Source organism: Columba livia, chromosome 20 (assembly GCF_036013475.1).
Source record: "Columba livia isolate bColLiv1 breed racing homer chromosome 20, bColLiv1.pat.W.v2, whole genome shotgun sequence".
Classification (NCBI taxonomy): domain Eukaryota; kingdom Metazoa; phylum Chordata; class Aves; order Columbiformes; family Columbidae; genus Columba; species Columba livia.
In genome coordinates this window covers 3,266,211-3,283,103 of record NC_088621.1, presented here as the reverse complement: position 1 = coordinate 3,283,103, position 16,893 = coordinate 3,266,211, and the positions used below count along the sequence as shown (strand labels likewise).

The 16,893-nt window shown below is 42.0% G+C and overlaps 1 protein-coding gene across 1 annotated transcript in view; it reads left to right on the top strand.

Moving 5' to 3' along the window:
* The window catches only part of ULK2 (unc-51 like autophagy activating kinase 2), a 37,145-nt gene extending 20,897 nt beyond the window's left edge, over positions 1-16,248 (top strand). The window contains exons 16-28 of the mRNA XM_065036321.1: positions 2,910-3,047; positions 4,137-4,282; positions 4,512-4,592; positions 7,225-7,511; positions 7,625-7,818; positions 8,295-8,404; positions 9,215-9,367; positions 10,088-10,296; positions 11,595-11,773; positions 12,677-12,795; positions 13,146-13,303; positions 14,176-14,311; positions 14,409-16,248. Coding sequence (XP_064892393.1) covers positions 2,910-3,047; positions 4,137-4,282; positions 4,512-4,592; positions 7,225-7,511; positions 7,625-7,818; positions 8,295-8,404; positions 9,215-9,367; positions 10,088-10,296; positions 11,595-11,773; positions 12,677-12,795; positions 13,146-13,303; positions 14,176-14,311; positions 14,409-14,476 — 1,978 coding nt within the window. The 3' untranslated portion in view covers positions 14,477-16,248. The remainder of the gene's footprint in view (positions 1-2,909; positions 3,048-4,136; positions 4,283-4,511; positions 4,593-7,224; positions 7,512-7,624; positions 7,819-8,294; positions 8,405-9,214; positions 9,368-10,087; positions 10,297-11,594; positions 11,774-12,676; positions 12,796-13,145; positions 13,304-14,175; positions 14,312-14,408) is intronic.
* Positions 16,249-16,893: the final 645 nt, after the last annotated feature.

Below are 16,893 nucleotides of genomic sequence, written 5' to 3'. Positions count from 1 at the left end.
TGCGTGATGTAGCGTTTTCTCTTTTAAAAGGATTCTCTACTGATGTATGTTGGGGTTTTTTAATTGTGGATGGCTATTGTAATCTGAGTTGAAATAGAAGCTCAACCTGATTTTGCAGGCACTCTGCACTTAGTGCATTGTCATATCCGATGGTTGCGTAGCTGGCTTCTGGCTCTGGACCCCCAAAAGATTCCTTAAGGGAAGAGCAATCTTCTGTCTGTTGAAATATTGACCTGCTTGAAAGCAGAAACTTCAGAGACATAACTGACTGGTCCTCTTTGGTGTTAGAAAGCACAGCACAGTCTTTGCTTAGTGAGTCAGGATGTTGAAAGCAGTAGTGTGCATTTTAAGAAGTAGCTGTGAGAGGAGAGGAACTTAGAAATCCCAGATTGCTCTGGATTTGTGTCTCGTGGCTGGATTGTGTTTGGTAACTGGGTGTGGCTTCTGTGCAAGCGATTACTGGGAATTTCGTGTTTGTGTCTCACAAGATACCAAAGAAGCCACACGAAAGAGATAAACATGGATTACAGCTTTTTCATCAGCAGGACCATTAATAAGTCCTCTTTCTTCCACATAATTGTAGATGTTTCTGCTATTTTGAAATAAAACCGGTATTCATCAGTGGTGCCCAAAATCTTTATTATATTGGAAAATGTAGAACTTAATCATGCTGTTTAACTACTTGTGTAATATTGAAACAGAAGGGTTAGATTTGTTATTTGACCAAGTGATGAATTTCATCATGTTTTCAGTATAAACAGAAAGAGGATGAGCAGCCAAATGAGGAATAAAGCTATTATGTTGGGTGTATTTTTGGCTTATGCTAATACTACAGGGCTGCAGGTCAGCATTATTTGTTTAGAAATGCTTGTCACAAGGAAAGTTTGCTACTTTGTGCTGATCTTTGTGCAGTTTGTGAAATGTGCTGACGTGGACTATCAATACAGCTTTAGTCTTACCTATTATGTTTAAGGGCAGATAATAGGGGTGGTTTCTCTGTAAAGATCTGTCAGCTCTGGGTTGGCCATGTACAACATATTAGAAATACATTATAATTTCCTATTTTAAATTGTGTTAAGCGTCACTGTTTAGAGTTACAGGTTTTATGAAAATCTGCCGGTTAAACTATTGGTACATCACTAAGTTAAGAGCTAAATAGTTGTATCATTAGAAACAGGTGTGTACTGTTCAGACATTTGTTGTTTGTACTATAACAGCTTGATTTAGTTTTTGGTTGAGTAAATTTGACTGCTTGGGGCACGGCCTGGAGGAAGCAGAGTGTGTGTCTGATGTTCTCCAAGATGCTGCTTTGGGGTTTTGGTTTTTGATTTCCTGAGAAATGTCATTTCATAGTGTGTGATTTTTTCTTTATCCCCCGCCCAATGAAACAGTGCATCTTTCTGATTAGTTGATCAAACTGAATGAAGTGTCCCCTTAGTTATGCTGCTTTATGTCAAGTAGAAGCAGCTGGAACACTTCTCAGGCTCCAGCCAGAATGTGCAGAATAGGTCGAGGCGGTTCATTCCCCTGTGGTTAGTTGCTAATTTTATTGTCTGGATCTCAGAGAAACAAGATTTGCATGCGACTCTGCACGCATCTGTGTTGCGTTTTCTCCAGCCAGTAACAAACCACGTCAGACCGGGGGATGCTGGAGCTGGGGAGCCCTGATGGGAGGGCAAGTACTGTCCTGTGCCTGCCCACCACGCCAACACAGCATTGCTGCCTCCACATCGCTCGTGGCTCACAGAGCTTGCTCGGCTGTACCTGCAGTGCTGCGGGAGAGCAGGAAAAGGCATTTTCCATGCTGAGGCCTTTAAAAGTTGAAGTGCCTTTATGGCCTCCTCTGTGTCACTGCCACAGGTTAAATAACATCTGCTTCTCTTCTGCCCAAGGTCGGGCTTCAGGAGCCACCCTGTGCCACCTCGGTGCGTTTCAGATCTTCCACTGACTCTGCTCACTGCTGACTTCCAAGTTACTCTGTAGTATCTAGAAACTGGGTAGCAATTGAAGGACAAAAAACTTTTCCTAAGGAAGTTCTCTTGCCTGTTAGGAAGTAGTATTTCATTTGCAGAGGTAGCAAAGCGAAGGGGACAAATAGAGTCAGAAACCCAGCTGTAGCCATGCAGTGCGTGCTGTAACTGCTTGTTTTCTAGAGATTGTGGTAGAACTTTTTTGACATTTTCTCTCTCAGAAGAGCTGATCAATAAAGGAACAGATATTAATTATCTTCCAAAAAAAGCCCATTAGATTGAAATTTATTCCACTGAATTTTCTCTTCCTTTAAAGTGTTGGTAACTGATTACATTGCAGTGGTATGATTTCCTTATCAGCCAGTACACTGAGGTAAGGCAGGGCACTGACACTGAGGTTGAACTTGGGTAATGTTAATCTGCCGTTCTGGTCTGTGGATTTAACGTTCAGGTGTGTGGCTTTGGTCATTTTATCAGGGGTTGCTTACATAACATGTTTTCCTTTTGCAAGTTCACCGTGTCTCTTGGGATATCTCTGGCTGTGCTTTAGTGGCTTTTGTGCACATTCCAGCCCCGCGGCTGAACTTCCTGTTCTTAGCGCAGCGGGTTTTCCTAGAATGCTATTTTGGAGTGTGGTAAACAGCGCGGGCCGATGGGCAGGAAACCCGAGGGACCTGGAGGTGGCTGCGGTGCGTGACCGAGTGCCTGGGCTGGTACTAACCGGTGTGAGAGAGGCAGGTAGTAACACACAGTTCCTGATCTTCTGCGAAGTGTTAGAGCTAGACGAGGAGAAGCTAAGACCAAGTTACATCCAGCAAGAGCAGAAGCAGCTTATTTGCCTGTGTCCCAGATTCTCTGAGCAATTCCAGCAATGGTACAATTCGGAGAGATACCTGTCTACCTGTATTCATCTCCTGTCTCCATACCTTTCAACCTCAGGCATTGTCAGCCTCCCGTATCCCCCCGCAGCGAAACGGCACCCATCCCGGTTCCCACTCAGCTACGGAATTACCAGCGGATAGAGCAGAACCTCTCCTCTACTGCCAGCCCCATGTCAAACCCCCACGGGTCACCAAGGTGAGTTTGGGCTTGTTTCTGTGTTGTTTTGTTTCTGTTGTTTGTTTTTAACTCCTTTTTCTTGGTTCTAGTTTGTGTTTGTACCCTGACAGATGTCCATGCTTTCTCGCTGATGTAATTTTTTTCCCCACACACAAACATACTAAAGAGATATTTTAATGATAACAAATAATGGTCCTTCACAATCTCAAGATTGCTGGGTGGGCACTTGACATTTTTCATGAAAACAGAATGAGCTTGTTCTTTCACTCAAATGCAACCCAAGAAGGTAAAAAGATGAAGTCTTGCTTCTTTATTCCTCTTTGTGTATTATATGGCATTACATCATAAAGTCAGTAATAGGTTATGTTTTGTTTTCACACATGTAGTGATGAGATTAACGCATTGTTCTGTAGAATATCAAGGAAACAATTTTTGGCATGCTAGTTAACCAGTTCGTCTTCTTACAAAGCTCCAGTGTGCCCAACTTATCCTCTGCCTTGTGGTCTACAGGACCAGGGTGGTGAAGGTTAAAGACTCAGACTACTCAGAACTCTAGAGATCTTTACAAAAACAAAACCTATGGGTCCTTGCATTTTTTCAGGATATCTGATTTTGTAATAGTTGCCTCACTTGGAGAAGTGTCTTTCCTCTAAATAATTGGTTTTCAGTTATCTGACCTGCATCCCAGACGAAATATTTAAAACTTTATCATAATCCTTGTTGTAGATTCCTTCCTTTTCCTACCATAAAAATGGGCATTTGTAGCAATACATTGCACTTGATTGTAAAATTAAAAATTTGATAATTGAGTTGTTTGACAGTTAGGAATCCATGTACTTAGGGATATCTGTTTTCATTTTCTCCAGTTAACAGACTATTATAGCATTAAAAATTAAAAACACTGTGTGAAAAAAAGGGAATTAAATCTTGCTTGTTTTCAGTATGGGAAGTTTAGCTGAAGTTATTAGCTTAATAAGCTTCAAGTCATAGTTTTCTCTTTAAATATCAGTATTTAACCGATCATTATACTGCTTAGGGGATTCTGAAGCTTGTATTGAGGAACCACGGTTACTATAGTGTGCGTAACCGCACTTTTCACCCTCTTAGAGCTGGAGTTGTGAGACGCTCAAATACCAGCCCAATGGGCTTCATGAAGATGGGCTCCTGTTCTCCGGTACCAGCTGACACGGCCCAGGGCATCGGGCGCAGGCTGTCCACAGGGTCTTCTAGACCATATTCTCCTTCACCACTAGGTAAGCCCGTCCAATCTTGGCAGTTAGTGAAGACTTATCTCAAGCAGTAATTCAGAAAACTAATTCTTGCTTGAAATTCTCTTAAAATCTGCCCAGCTAGGTCACATCTGCAGAAATAATTTATGTTAAATGACTTACAGAAGTAAACCCAGTAGGGTTTATTTTGCTTCGCCTTCACCTGTAGGTGAAGTATAAAGTATAAATTCACGTTTTGATGTTGTTTGCTTAGTTGGAACCATCCCCGAGCAGCTTGGACACTGTTGTTGTGGCCAACTTCAAGGACACGAGTCAAGGAGTAGAAACTTCTCAGGTGAGTGACTTTGGTCAGTGCGTCCGGTGCTATTTTGATGGAGTTTCTACAGCGTTTCGTTAAGGGGGAGGAGAGGCAACAATGCACGAGTACAGGTTAATAGGGACACTGGGTGAGCGGTGTGCCGAGTTTCTGTTGAAACATAGCCCAGCAGTGGCTCTGTCAATTCACTTTTCCCCATAACTAATTCCCTACACAACAAAAGTGCAACTGAAGTTTGTGTTTCTCAAGATGAAAAAGCAACTGTGACGATGTCTGTCTTTAAACAGGGATGGAGGTGGCTGGATTACCGTGAATGGTAGTAACGTGCTTCCCAGAATCTGGTTTTGCTAGAGCAGCTCTGTCATACTGCTCCTTAGAAAAGGGAGGAAGAACTGTCAGTGTACAGCGTGCAGCGTGTTTTCATCATTCCCCTAGGAAATCGACTGGGATCTGATGTTAGTGTTGCTAAGCATTCAGCAAGCTTTCCAAGTCGTAAATTATCGTGGCATGCCAGCAGGAAAAAAGAAAATCAAGGAGAAATAGGACTTGAAGATGTTCTGAGACTGTTCAAGATGGAATCACACTGTGATGCCAGAAGGATTAGGCATAAGAATTTGCAATTCAGCAACATGTTCTTTTGCTCTGTGCATATTTTGGGTGCAGTTTCTTTAACTAAAATACTAGGTATACTGTTTATTTTGACTTTCTAAGAGGTGGTGTTTGAAGCTGCATTGTGGGTTTTTTCCCTATTTAAACACTTTCCAAAATCATCTGGAGATGACATGGCCTTCAGTCTTGAAGTAGACACATTTAAAATATCTGGGAATGGTTTCATCCATATGAAATAAGATCTATGATGTCTCACAAATTGCCTTCGTAATTGCTGTGCCATTGTCAGTCTCAGCAGAAGACGAGGAATGAGCGAATCCTCAGATTTGAAATAGTCTCTTGAAAAAAGTATGTGAGGAGAATCCAAAGCTGTGTATGCTTTTTGTCTGTGTCTTTTCTTGGGATAGCATTTTGTAGGGCTGTTGGTTTAGTGACTTCGCCAGTGTCAAACTGACTTGTAACAGACCACAGCACTGTTTTTATGGCTCTAAGGGTGTTTAATGTTTCATTTCTTCATCTGCTTCCTGCATTCTTTTCCTCAATTTCAAATGACTGCAGTGGTATTTCTGTTTGTAACATACCACAAATTGCAGCAAGTCTGTTTCTCAGCGTTTCAGTGGCTCTGGGAAAGCTGTCTTTTGCTTCTGGGTGAAGTGAGGTCATCTGTACTGAGAGTTTCTAAGGACTGGAGGTTCTGTCGTAATGTAGCTTCTGAACTAATTGAGTTGCTCTCGCTGCCAGTGGCAGCAGAGGCCAAACTTCTAATTCAGAAGCCTTCCTATGGTGGCAGTGACACAGAACAGTAACGGGTGAGCTTTAAGACTGGTTTCTGAAACAACAGGTGAGGACTTTCGGTGCTACGAGAGGGATTTTGAACAAGCGAATTCGTGGCTGGGAAGTTGATGAGGAATAGACTCAGTCCCACTGCTGGAGCTGCAGGCGGAAGGGCTGTTCTAAAACCTACTGTTTAATGGAGTGGAATGAAATCAAGATGAAGTAGCTCATATTCGGAATCTAACTGGCAAAAGCATAGGCTTAAGGAGGTTGAAAGATGTGTCTTAACAGATGGGCACTTCACTGAGCAAACTGCAAAGGGTTTGTGATAGTTTTTTTGAGCATACGTGTACGACACGGAGCCTATTTCAAAAGATTGTCTTGGCCAGCTCTTGAAAATCTCGTTATGGTTCACTTTCATTTTGCCTTTTTCTTTTTTTATAGTGCAATTGTCACTTCAGTGTCAGCTCTTTGGGGCTGCAAAGACAGGCGTTTTATCTGGGAAGCTGTGGCCATAAAGCTGAAGTCTTATGTACTGTTTAACTGTGCACAGTTCCTCATCATGAGACATAAACATACCAGAAGGAAGAGACCATTTCATCAAATTTCAAGTTCCTTATTTTGAAAGGAGAAGGGCACCTTTGAATATGTGAGATGTTTGTAAGATTTGGTCTGGCAGGCTGAAAAGTAAATGACTGCCCAAAGTAATGATCCCAAACTGTTTCATTGGAATAATTTGGTTCTTTATAATACCCAGTTTTGCTGCAGGAGCCATGAGATGAGCCGCCTTTTGTGGCTGCAAATGAAGTCGTTATGTACAAAACAAGTCATTAACATGCGATGTTGCATTCATGCACTTGTTTGCAAGACTATAATTCCAGTACTTTAGAACCTCTATTCAGCCTACAGTCTTGGCGGCTGCACTTGAAATTTCAGTATCGGTTATGCCATTCCTGCCAAATCCAACCACTTTATTTGTCTCGATGCAGGTTGCCAGAGGTACCGCAGCTGCCAGTACAGCTGTCACCCTGAAATCTTGCCTGTTTGGCAGCTCAAACGTCTCATCAGTGTAATGTAGCCTTAGTTCGAAGAGCCGACAGGCTAAATCCGTTCTCCTTGCCATCTAGCGAGCTGATGATCACACACATCTCGCGATATTTACAGTCCCATCTCCTTTCAGTTTAATGTTGATCTCTGGCATTGTGGGCTTCATTGATACAGTTTCCAAGCAAGTAGAAATTTCCTTCATTGTTTTCCATCCCCACAGGTTCTCCGATACCACCATCTCCGTCTCCTCAGTCACTTTTGATGGGAGCGAGGTTGCAGAGTGCTCCTACTCTCACAGATATTTACCAAAACAAGCAGAAGCTCAGAAAACAGCATTCAGACCCAGTGTGCCCATCCTATGCTGGGTATGGATACAGTCATTCTCCACAACCGAGTAGGCCGGGTAGCTTGGGAACATCACCGACCAAACACATGGGATCGTCACCCAGGAGCTCAGACTGGCTGTTCAAAACTCCCTTACCAACCATCATTGGCTCTCCTACTAAGGTTTGTTAAGTTTGTCACTGTCAGTAAAATGTGAAGTGATGACACACTGCTTGAAACAATTCCCAAGAACATTTTGGGGTTCTGACTTTGCTTCTTGGTCTTGATTCTTAAAGGCAACAGCTCCTTTCAAAATACCTAAAACTCAAGCGTCCTCAAACTTGCTGGCCCTGGCTAATCGCCAGGGCTTGGGAGAGACTCCCTTGCAGCCTAAAGACATCACCGACCCAAGGGATTTCACGCACTTCCACTCGACCCAAGGAGCTGAAAAGCAAGCAGGAGAGCAGCACAGTAAAACCACGTTTGGCAGGTGGGCACTGTAGCATTTATAACTGTAAAGCTGGGTGGGTGACTTGACAGAAGAATGTACATTGCATGCAGAAAGCTTGCGGTGAGGAGATGCTGAAGTTTGTGTACAACAAAAACATTTTGTACTGTGTATAAATATAGCATGGACTTCCTGCAGCACTTTGTGTTGCTGTCTAGTTCTCTTTTGTTTTGATTATCTGAATATGGAATTTTCATTGCCTCTGTCCTGTTCAGTTTTTGCTTGAAAAATTTATACGATAAAGTTTGCAATATAAATTTTTGAGACAAAGTCTCTATGGTTCGCTCTGTTTCACTAGATCCATGATGAACTGTGAAATGTTGAGATTTTCTGCATTTTTGTTGAAGAGTTCTCTGTAATAAATACCAAGAATCTGAAAGTCAGCCTTGGTTTCAGGTCGGTTAGGAAAATCTTGCTGAAAAGAACGTTTTTGTGAATTCATGTGTTTTTCTGTCTAGGTCTGTTAGTACTGGGAAGCTGTCAGATCAACAGGTAAAGACGACCCTTGGTGGCCAGTTGTATCAGGGCAGTACGGACAGTCTCAACACAGAGCGGCCGATGGACACAGGTAAGGAACACACTGAAACATACAGATTGTCTTTATGTGCGGGGTTTTTATGGAGTGCCAACCAGATGCAGTTCTGCTTCCAGCTTTGGTAATGGGCTCTGACAATTTTTAGTCTCAGTACAGAAGGCTTTTTAAAAAAAAATCTTTAAGGGAATATGTTCCGTTTCTTTAGCATAGCCTTAAACATAACTGAGACGATAAAATACCTATTTCTGTGCTAAACACAGAAATATCTCAACTGCCTATACTGGTTAGAGGGGTTTGGTTTTTCGGTTTGGTTTTATTTTTAATACCATGTTTGTTGCTGTTTCATTTCCTAATTCTGCCTTGTTTTCACATGAAAGCCAATTTATGTAATTCTGGGTCATTTTTCTCCTCCTCCCTCCCCCAGCTTGTCCCTTGCCCTAAGTGGCCACCAGGAGTTCTCACCTTGGTTCTGCAGACAGGGCTGCTCTGTAGCCCCCAAACCTGTTGTGCTCTGCCTTGAGAGTTTTGCTGTTGTGTTAATATTTTGCTGCGGGATGGCATTGTCCTCAGGCTCTCACAGAGCCTCTGTTGCTCTTTTTTTAGGCAGAGAGAGATTGGAAGTAAAAAAAAAAGATACTTGAAGGCTGCATCTCGACTCTTTTTGTGTATCACCAAGTCTGTCCACTCAGCTGGTTTTATTTGCTGTCAGAACGTCTAACTAGTCCAAGTCTTGGATTAACATCAAAGCACATTGTGTTGCTGTGTTCCAGTTTGCTGCACATAATTACTTAGTGGTATGATTATATGTAATAGAGACTCACTTGCTGCAATTTCCTCTTGCAGCTCCAGCAGGGGCCTATGGAATTGCAGTGGCACCTCCTGCCGTGGGAAGCGGGGCGAGTTCTCGGGCTGTCATGTTTACTGTCGGGTCCCCTCCGAGCAGTGCCACCCCTCCCACCTGCACCCATATGGTCCTCAGAACAAGAACCACCTCAGGTAAGACTTTCCTAACTATAGGCTGTCCTCAAGCGGTATTTAGGCTTGTCCACTTCTGCTTACTGCCTCGTGCAGCAGCTCCTCTAGGCCATACAGTAAAAGTGCTCTGTAAAGTAGATTAATATCAGACAACCTCTGCCTTTTCCTCTCCTAAAGAGAGGGCCAGGGGTGTGGATTTACAATACAGTGGTGGGCAACCTCCTGTGTACACAGCTTTACTCCACCACAGGACATAGAATAGATCTTTGTGACAAAAGTGGAGAGGAAAAGTTAGATTTCTGATGCTGCATTTTTGCCTGCTGCTGTTCATTGTACCAGAAGCAGCACATAAGGGCTGTGAGCTGCCTGCATTTCCGCACGTGGCAGCTGTGTTGCCAAATCTCAGAGATCTGAAGGCGAAGGCCTCTGTCTGCTCGCGATGAGCAGGGCTCTGCAGCAGCGTGCTGTTGTGAACTGTAGCACAACCTTTGCTCTGTACCATTGGACTGTCTGCCTTGGAATCCCTGTCAATCGTTTCCCAGAATGTGTGTTATAAAAAGTCACTTCTCATTAAAGTGTAGCCCTTGCATTCTCTACAGAGCGATGCAAGGAACGGTGAGGAGAGCCTGCCGAGAATGAATCGGTGATGACTACTGATTTTCATTTGCTGTCATCCGCAGCCCCAGCGCTGTGAGATGGAACCACCTTTTAGACTGAATGTATGTGTTATTTTTCTTGTAGTTGGATCAAACAGTTCTGGAGGGTCTCTCTGCTCTACTAGTGGCCGTGTATATATGGGCTCTCCTCCTGGTATTTATATGGGTTCTTCTCCTCCGGGAGCCGAGGCAGCTCCGAGTCTGAAGTACATGCCTTATGGTACTTCGCCTCCCAGCTTAGAGGGCTTTATCACTTTTGAAGCTCCCGAATTGCCTGAGGAAACTTTAATGGAGGTATAGAAAAAATAATTTCATGTTTTATAATGTATAATGCTGCTAAAACAGAGACATGGTAAAAATGGGACTGCTCAGTGCACTTCGTAGTTTCCTCTTCACTATCTCACGTATTCCTTTTTAAGATCTCAAAAATATTCCTGTGTCAACTGTGGCTAATTTCTCTTTGGTAGTTACTCCTGGTATTTCACGTGTTCAAATAGGTAACCAAAGGCACGTGGCTGCTTTTGTTCACCGGAGCCTTCCAGAGAGGCCTCTGTTTTAGTGCCAAGTCTCTGGACGTGGGTGCTGACAGCAGCAATGTTCCTCTGGCCATTGTTTTTAACCACTTCTTCACAGCCAGTGGATGACATTAAATCCTACTTGTGGGAAGAGTGTCCTCTATTTTTCAAAATGTGTGGAGGAGTGATACTTTAAAAACACAAATTGGGGTAATCTTTCACCAGAATGTTATCCTTGGACTGTAAATTTCACAAGGCAGATTGCTGTTCTGGTTTGTCATTCACATCTTGCTGGAAGGTGTTTGGATCCCTATCAAATCTATATGTTATAACATGAATGTTTGACAGTGCACTTTATTCTTCCCACAGGCAGAGTTTAAAATTTATTTAGATCTGCATTGCTAATGAAAAGATTATAAATATTGCTAAGATATGTTTGATTAGTTTTGATGGCTAATTTTTTTTGAGCAGGGACTATGAATGTAGTATGTGTTTAGTCTCCAAGCAGCAGTGAGTTATCTCCAATTGAAGTTGTTTAGTTTAACTTGTAAAGTTTGGCAACAGCCACCATTTAAGACAGTGTAATTCCAGATCTAAGTGTAAATTAGAGTGAAGCAGATCAGTATGAAACTTTACATCAGTTCTCTTGTAGGTATCAGGTCTGTTATATAATAAAAACCAAATGTTCCTTCTGGTTTCTCATACAAGTGCCGAGCATATTTCTGGGTTGCTGATAATACAGTAAGAAGTAATATGTCCCGCTTGTGATTTCTTTAGTTGCTCAGGTTTCAACAAACATAGAACTCCATGTCCGAATTCCTTTGGCTTTGTTGAAAGACTCTTAAGGATAAGCTACAGTATCTTGAAATCATTAACAAAGACAGAACAAGTTACTATTTGTTGGTCTGTTTGGACCCGTTTGGTTCTGGAGTCCCTAGTGCTGTCTCTGCTACAGTGTGATTTCTGCCTAGAATTGACATACCAAGAAATCCTCAAATGATTAGCAAGAGTTTTAAGTGTACTCGTTTGCCTTATGGCTGATAATGGTTAAATTGTTGTCGTCTTTCCCTCTGACAGAGAGAACATACAGATACACTGCGTCATCTAAACATGATGCTGACATTTACAGAGTGTGTTCTGGATCTGACGGCAGTACGAGGAGGAAACCCAGACCTGTGTACTTCTGCGGTGTCGCTGTACCAAATCCAAGAGAGCATAGTTGTTGATCAGATCAGCCAGCTAAGCAAAGAATGGGGGTAAGTATGCGGTCAAATAGTATCAAGAGAATTAGTGAATGTTGAATACATCAAAAATGTATTCAGGCAAACTGTGCCCTCTTTTTGTTGGGAGTGGTTGTTTTACTGTATAGAACGTTTTATAGGAAAACATTTTTAACAACAGAAGACAGATCGGAAGGATAGAGAGACAGCTAGCAGACAAAGAAAAGGACAGTGTTTTCTATCCTGGCACAGAAGTTGGGGAAAATGGTGAGGAGTTTGGGCTGGAGGAGCAGGAGAGCATTTCTAAGCCTGGAGCTTGTGTTCCAGGTTCTGTCAGGTCTGAGCCCTCTCTTGTTCCTGCTGGAGGGGCTGAAGCGGTAGCACTGGGGTTGAGGTTGGGAAGGGGGAGACTGTGTCCAAATTTGACCTTTCTTAGTGGAACCAATCAACAAAATGAGAAGCAAGGAGAAATATGAGAAATTTGGAGTGGTGGGAAAGGGCAGTTCCACTTCCTGCCTTCTTCCTGCAAAAAAACATAAAATAACAAACCACCTGCAAAGTGTTTGCTTTTCACAACTCAGAATTCCAGGGGCATAGGAAATGACACTGTGAGAAAAATACACCCAGTCGCTTGTGGTAAGATGTTGACCTCGGACAGTGAGTCCCCACAAATAAATGTTCCTTTTTAAAGTGTCAGCATTAAAGCAGTTCGTATTTGCTGCTGCAGCTCCTGCAGGAGCAGATGTACTCTCCACTTGTGACAGAGCGTTTGTGAAGGGAAGGGTGGAGTTGCATTTTAAACATCTGTCTTCCTTTGCTGCCGCTACTGGGCCCTGTGTAGGGTTGTGATTAAAAAGTGCTGCCTGCCCATGGCTTGAATGTGTTCAAGAAAGGTCTTTTGATACATAAACCCTTTTTTTTTCCCCGCTTCCTCTCTAGACAAGTAGAGCAGCTGGTGTTATATATGAAAGCGGCCCAGTTACTCGCATCTTCTTTGCACCTTGCCAAAGCACAGGTCAAATCGGGGAAGCTGAACCCATCCACCGCTGTTAAGCAAGGTATACGCAACATAATCTAATTTGCTTTGCTTGTGGATTTTCGTTGCTGATCCATCACTCAGAAAGCTTAGGTTGCAACATTTGTTTGTTTTCTTCTGTACAGGAAGGTTGTAGATATGTAAAATTGCACAATTTTGATAGTTAACAAAGATACTGCCAGAAAACATTAAGAAATGGGCAGTTATTAACTTGAAAATGTTTGATACACACTGAGTTCATAGAAGAGACAGAGTAAATCAATAAAAGCACAAGTTTAAACAGGTTGACTTTGCTAGTGCTGGGAAAAGCTGAACTTAGGTTATGTTGTTGGGTTAGTTTTTGTTTTTAATTTCTTCTTACCTTTCTTTTAGTTGTGAAAAGCCTCAATGAGAGATACAAATTCTGTATCGGCATGTGCAAGAAATTGACGGAAAAGTTGAATCGGTTCTTTTCGGACAAGCAAAGGTTCATTGATGAAATCAACAGTGTAACTGCAGAGAAACTCATCTACAGCTGTGCTGTAGAAATGGTAAGCCACTCCTTTTACCTAAATGAGAGGACATTGAGATGAATTGCTTCCTTCTCTCCCATACCTTTTCTACATAACAGGAAAAGAGAAGGTATGTTACCAGAATTCTGCTCGTGGTCATTTTTGTTAGTTTTTTCACTCTCTTTCCTGCCCTGCCTTAACTGTGGCTGAAGTTCCTGGCAGATGCTGTTCCTCGGGGACGTTTCCCCCAGATCAGCACATTTGGTACATAAACACCAGGAAATGAGTTCCTCAGCCTCCCGGCCTGTGCGCTGAAATCTCCCCCACTAACGCTCACTAAAGCCTGGAAGCAACAATAGCAGCTTCATCCATCTACCAGCTCAATTTGAAGAACATCGGCCTGTCCATACAAAGCACAACCAGTAGCAAACGTGGAAGACTTTTCATGTAATTGATAAACTTTGCCGTGGAGCAGATGCAGTAACCATATAGGAAATTTCACTGCTTTTGTGGTGAGAGGGACGTCTTTTTAACACACTTGTCACACAAAAGACACGGGCAAATATTGTGTTTCACCCTGATAATGGTGTAGTCATGCACAACTAACTTGTCGTCTTTAAAGGAGAATGTAGATATAAGAACAAGCATATTTATTCAATATTGTAACACACCGAAAAACGAAAGATCAAAAAGCATTTATAGCTTACATGTGCGGAATACATTTAGTTAATACAGCACAGGTGCTCTATTCTCTCACACTTTTTGTTGTCTTACAGTTATAAAAACAGATCAGCTAAATAAAGGATCAAAAATAGTTTCATAATGACACTTTCATATCATTCCATTTGAATTTTTCATTTCATTACTTGCCTAACGCAGTTTATGTAACTGAATCCTCTGATTGATTCCAGGTTCAGTCAGCAGCTCTGGATGAGATGTTTCAGCACACTGAGGATATTACGTATCGATACCACAAGGCAGCCCTGCTGCTGGAAGGACTGACTAAAATACTGCAAGACCCTGCAGATATCGAAAATGTACACAAGTGTAAGTTTGTGGAATAATGAAAGTATTGAGATTTGCATGGAATTAATGTAAAAGAACACTGAAGTCATCACCTATTTTTTTACCCCTCTGTTTGCAGATAAATCGAGCATCGAGCGAAGGCTTTCCGCGCTTTGCTATAGCACAGTGGCTGTGTACGAGCAGTAGGGATATCCTGAGGACCAGATGGTGTGAACATAAGGGACCACATCAGTGATACTGCACTTTTTTCACTACGGCTTCATTGTTGTCCTTGTTCTGCCCCACGTGGAAGATGCTTCTTATATTTCTGTGGTGACTACCAAAGAAACAGCAGCGTATTCAAAGAGGAGAAATTCCAAAAGTACACTTGCCTTACCAGTCCAGCAGCTCCTTTTTCTTCCTAAAAGAATCTCTCTTCACATTTCAAATTGATCCTCGTACGTGTGCTTTGAACTTGAATGATCAGGTTTGTTGGTTGGCTTTTTTTTCCTTATGAAGTTTATAGAGTGGATCCTTCTGCATCAGGTACAAAAAGACATTTCCCTCAGAAGATTCCCTCAAAAGTTTGTGGAAAATACTTTTTAAGTTGTCAGTAAGATGTGGCTGAGTGAATGTGGGAAACCCGAACCACGTGCACGTACTGTCGGAAGCTTTTGGGGCGAAGCTGGCTCGTGTTGGAGCTCACATGTTGTGAACGTGGCTCAGCTTGTCATACGAAGGGATGGTAAGAAAGCGCTTTTACACTGGGGAACGGTCGTAACGGAAGAAATTGCGTTCCATCCGTGCAGAATCCCCGGTGGGTTTTCAGCTGATGCGGATACAATTTGATGATCTTCTTCCAAAATATTTTGTTTTGCACTAATTTACTAAAGCAACTGTATATTCATTTTCAAAGAACTATATATATAAAAAAAAAAATTAGAGAAAGAAGGCACAATGGACTTGGCTGAATTTCATTTCAGTGTACATAAAATTCTTTTCAGAATTTCAAATGTAGCTTCTAGAAGACTTTCAAACAAACTGTAAAAACTTGTATTCATGTGAACCTTTCCATTTTATACCTGTTTGTCTAATACTTGAGTGACTACTGCTCTGGACTTTCTCTGTAATAGCGATGTTGAGCTGGTTGTTTGCTTTTTATATAGATTTGGTTGCATCTTTTGTTGTGCATGCAATAGGTGCATTAGTGCCTGCAGTCTCTAGGGGTGTGATGACAGTTCTCTGTAGTTTGTCTCTCGGGCAGTATTACAATAAATACTGTAAACTGAAAGGTTCTGCGAGGAACCATGCAAAATGGGAAAATAATGTTGAGGTTGGAGATGCTGATAAATTGATGTAGAATGTCTACATACAGTGTGTGAAAAATCAGGATTATTATGTGTGCATTTGGGGGGAGAGGTGGGAAGCGTCATTTAGCCTTATAGGCATTATCATTCTGAGCATCCCATGAGATCATCCAGACAGCGATTTGCAAAGTATTTAGGCAGATCAGCTTCTCTGGAAATGGTTCCTATACTTTATTTTTGGGACTTATTTTTTGTTACTCAACTGCTTGAATACTTGAATAAACCATTCTCCAGGACAAAATCATTTTAATCCTCTTAAACACAGTGCTCTGAACTGTTGGACAAAGTTGTACAGGGCTTACACATCAAAATATTGTTTCAGTGTTCGGATAACCATGTGTTTCCTTTACTTTGACAAGAGTAATGTACTTTTTACCTTATTTATCTGTATGAAATTCCAACAGTTAATTTGAAAGTGTTTGTTTATATAATGTTTGTATTTTTAGGTCTTTAATACGGTGTTTCTACCTCTCCTTTGTAATTGCATGCATCATTCTCAAAACTAGGTAATAACTCACTGAACTGTTGCGTAATAGCCTTTTTATTATGGCCTGTATAAATGTATATTAAGGTAAAATAAATACTGACACTAGAAGTGTTTCTATGGTAAAACCAAGGTTCTGTGTCTCTCTAACCAAAAGCCAGTGGTGGTAACTTTGAAGAAATAACCTGGTGGACCTTGGTGCTCCGCTCAGCAGCTGGATGGGGCAATTTGCTCGAGTTTGTTATCTCTTCCTTTCACTTGCTTTAGGAAAATAATGTACCATGCCTTTTTTTTTAAAAACTTGGATTTGAAGACAAATCTGGTGAGTATGTTCCTGGGTAACAGCTGTATGTTCTTTCAACACGGTGTTTATTTGTTGCCTCTAGCAAAGAGGAGCTGTCTGGGCTGCCAGAGCAGCAGATACAGAGCTGACTGACAAAAGTGGGTGGTAAGTTACAATTTCCATCCAAGCCTTACAAAAACCAGGCTTTGTCCACCGTGTAGCCAATATCCTCGTGCAGCTGAGGTGTGCTGTGGGAGCTGGTAGGTGGCTGTTCTATTTCTTAGTTGTATTATCAAATGTTTATAATTTCTTTTTTTACAAAACCCCTTTACTTCTGCCTGGCACATAACGACAAAAGAGGATGAGGAAGGAGTGAGCGGGGAATGCAAATGATATGTCTGAACACGAATCCAAGAACAAAGCGAAAGCCTTAATGCACAAGTCTAGGAGATAGGCTGCTTTTCCCAAGAACTCACTGCTTTTTGTTGGC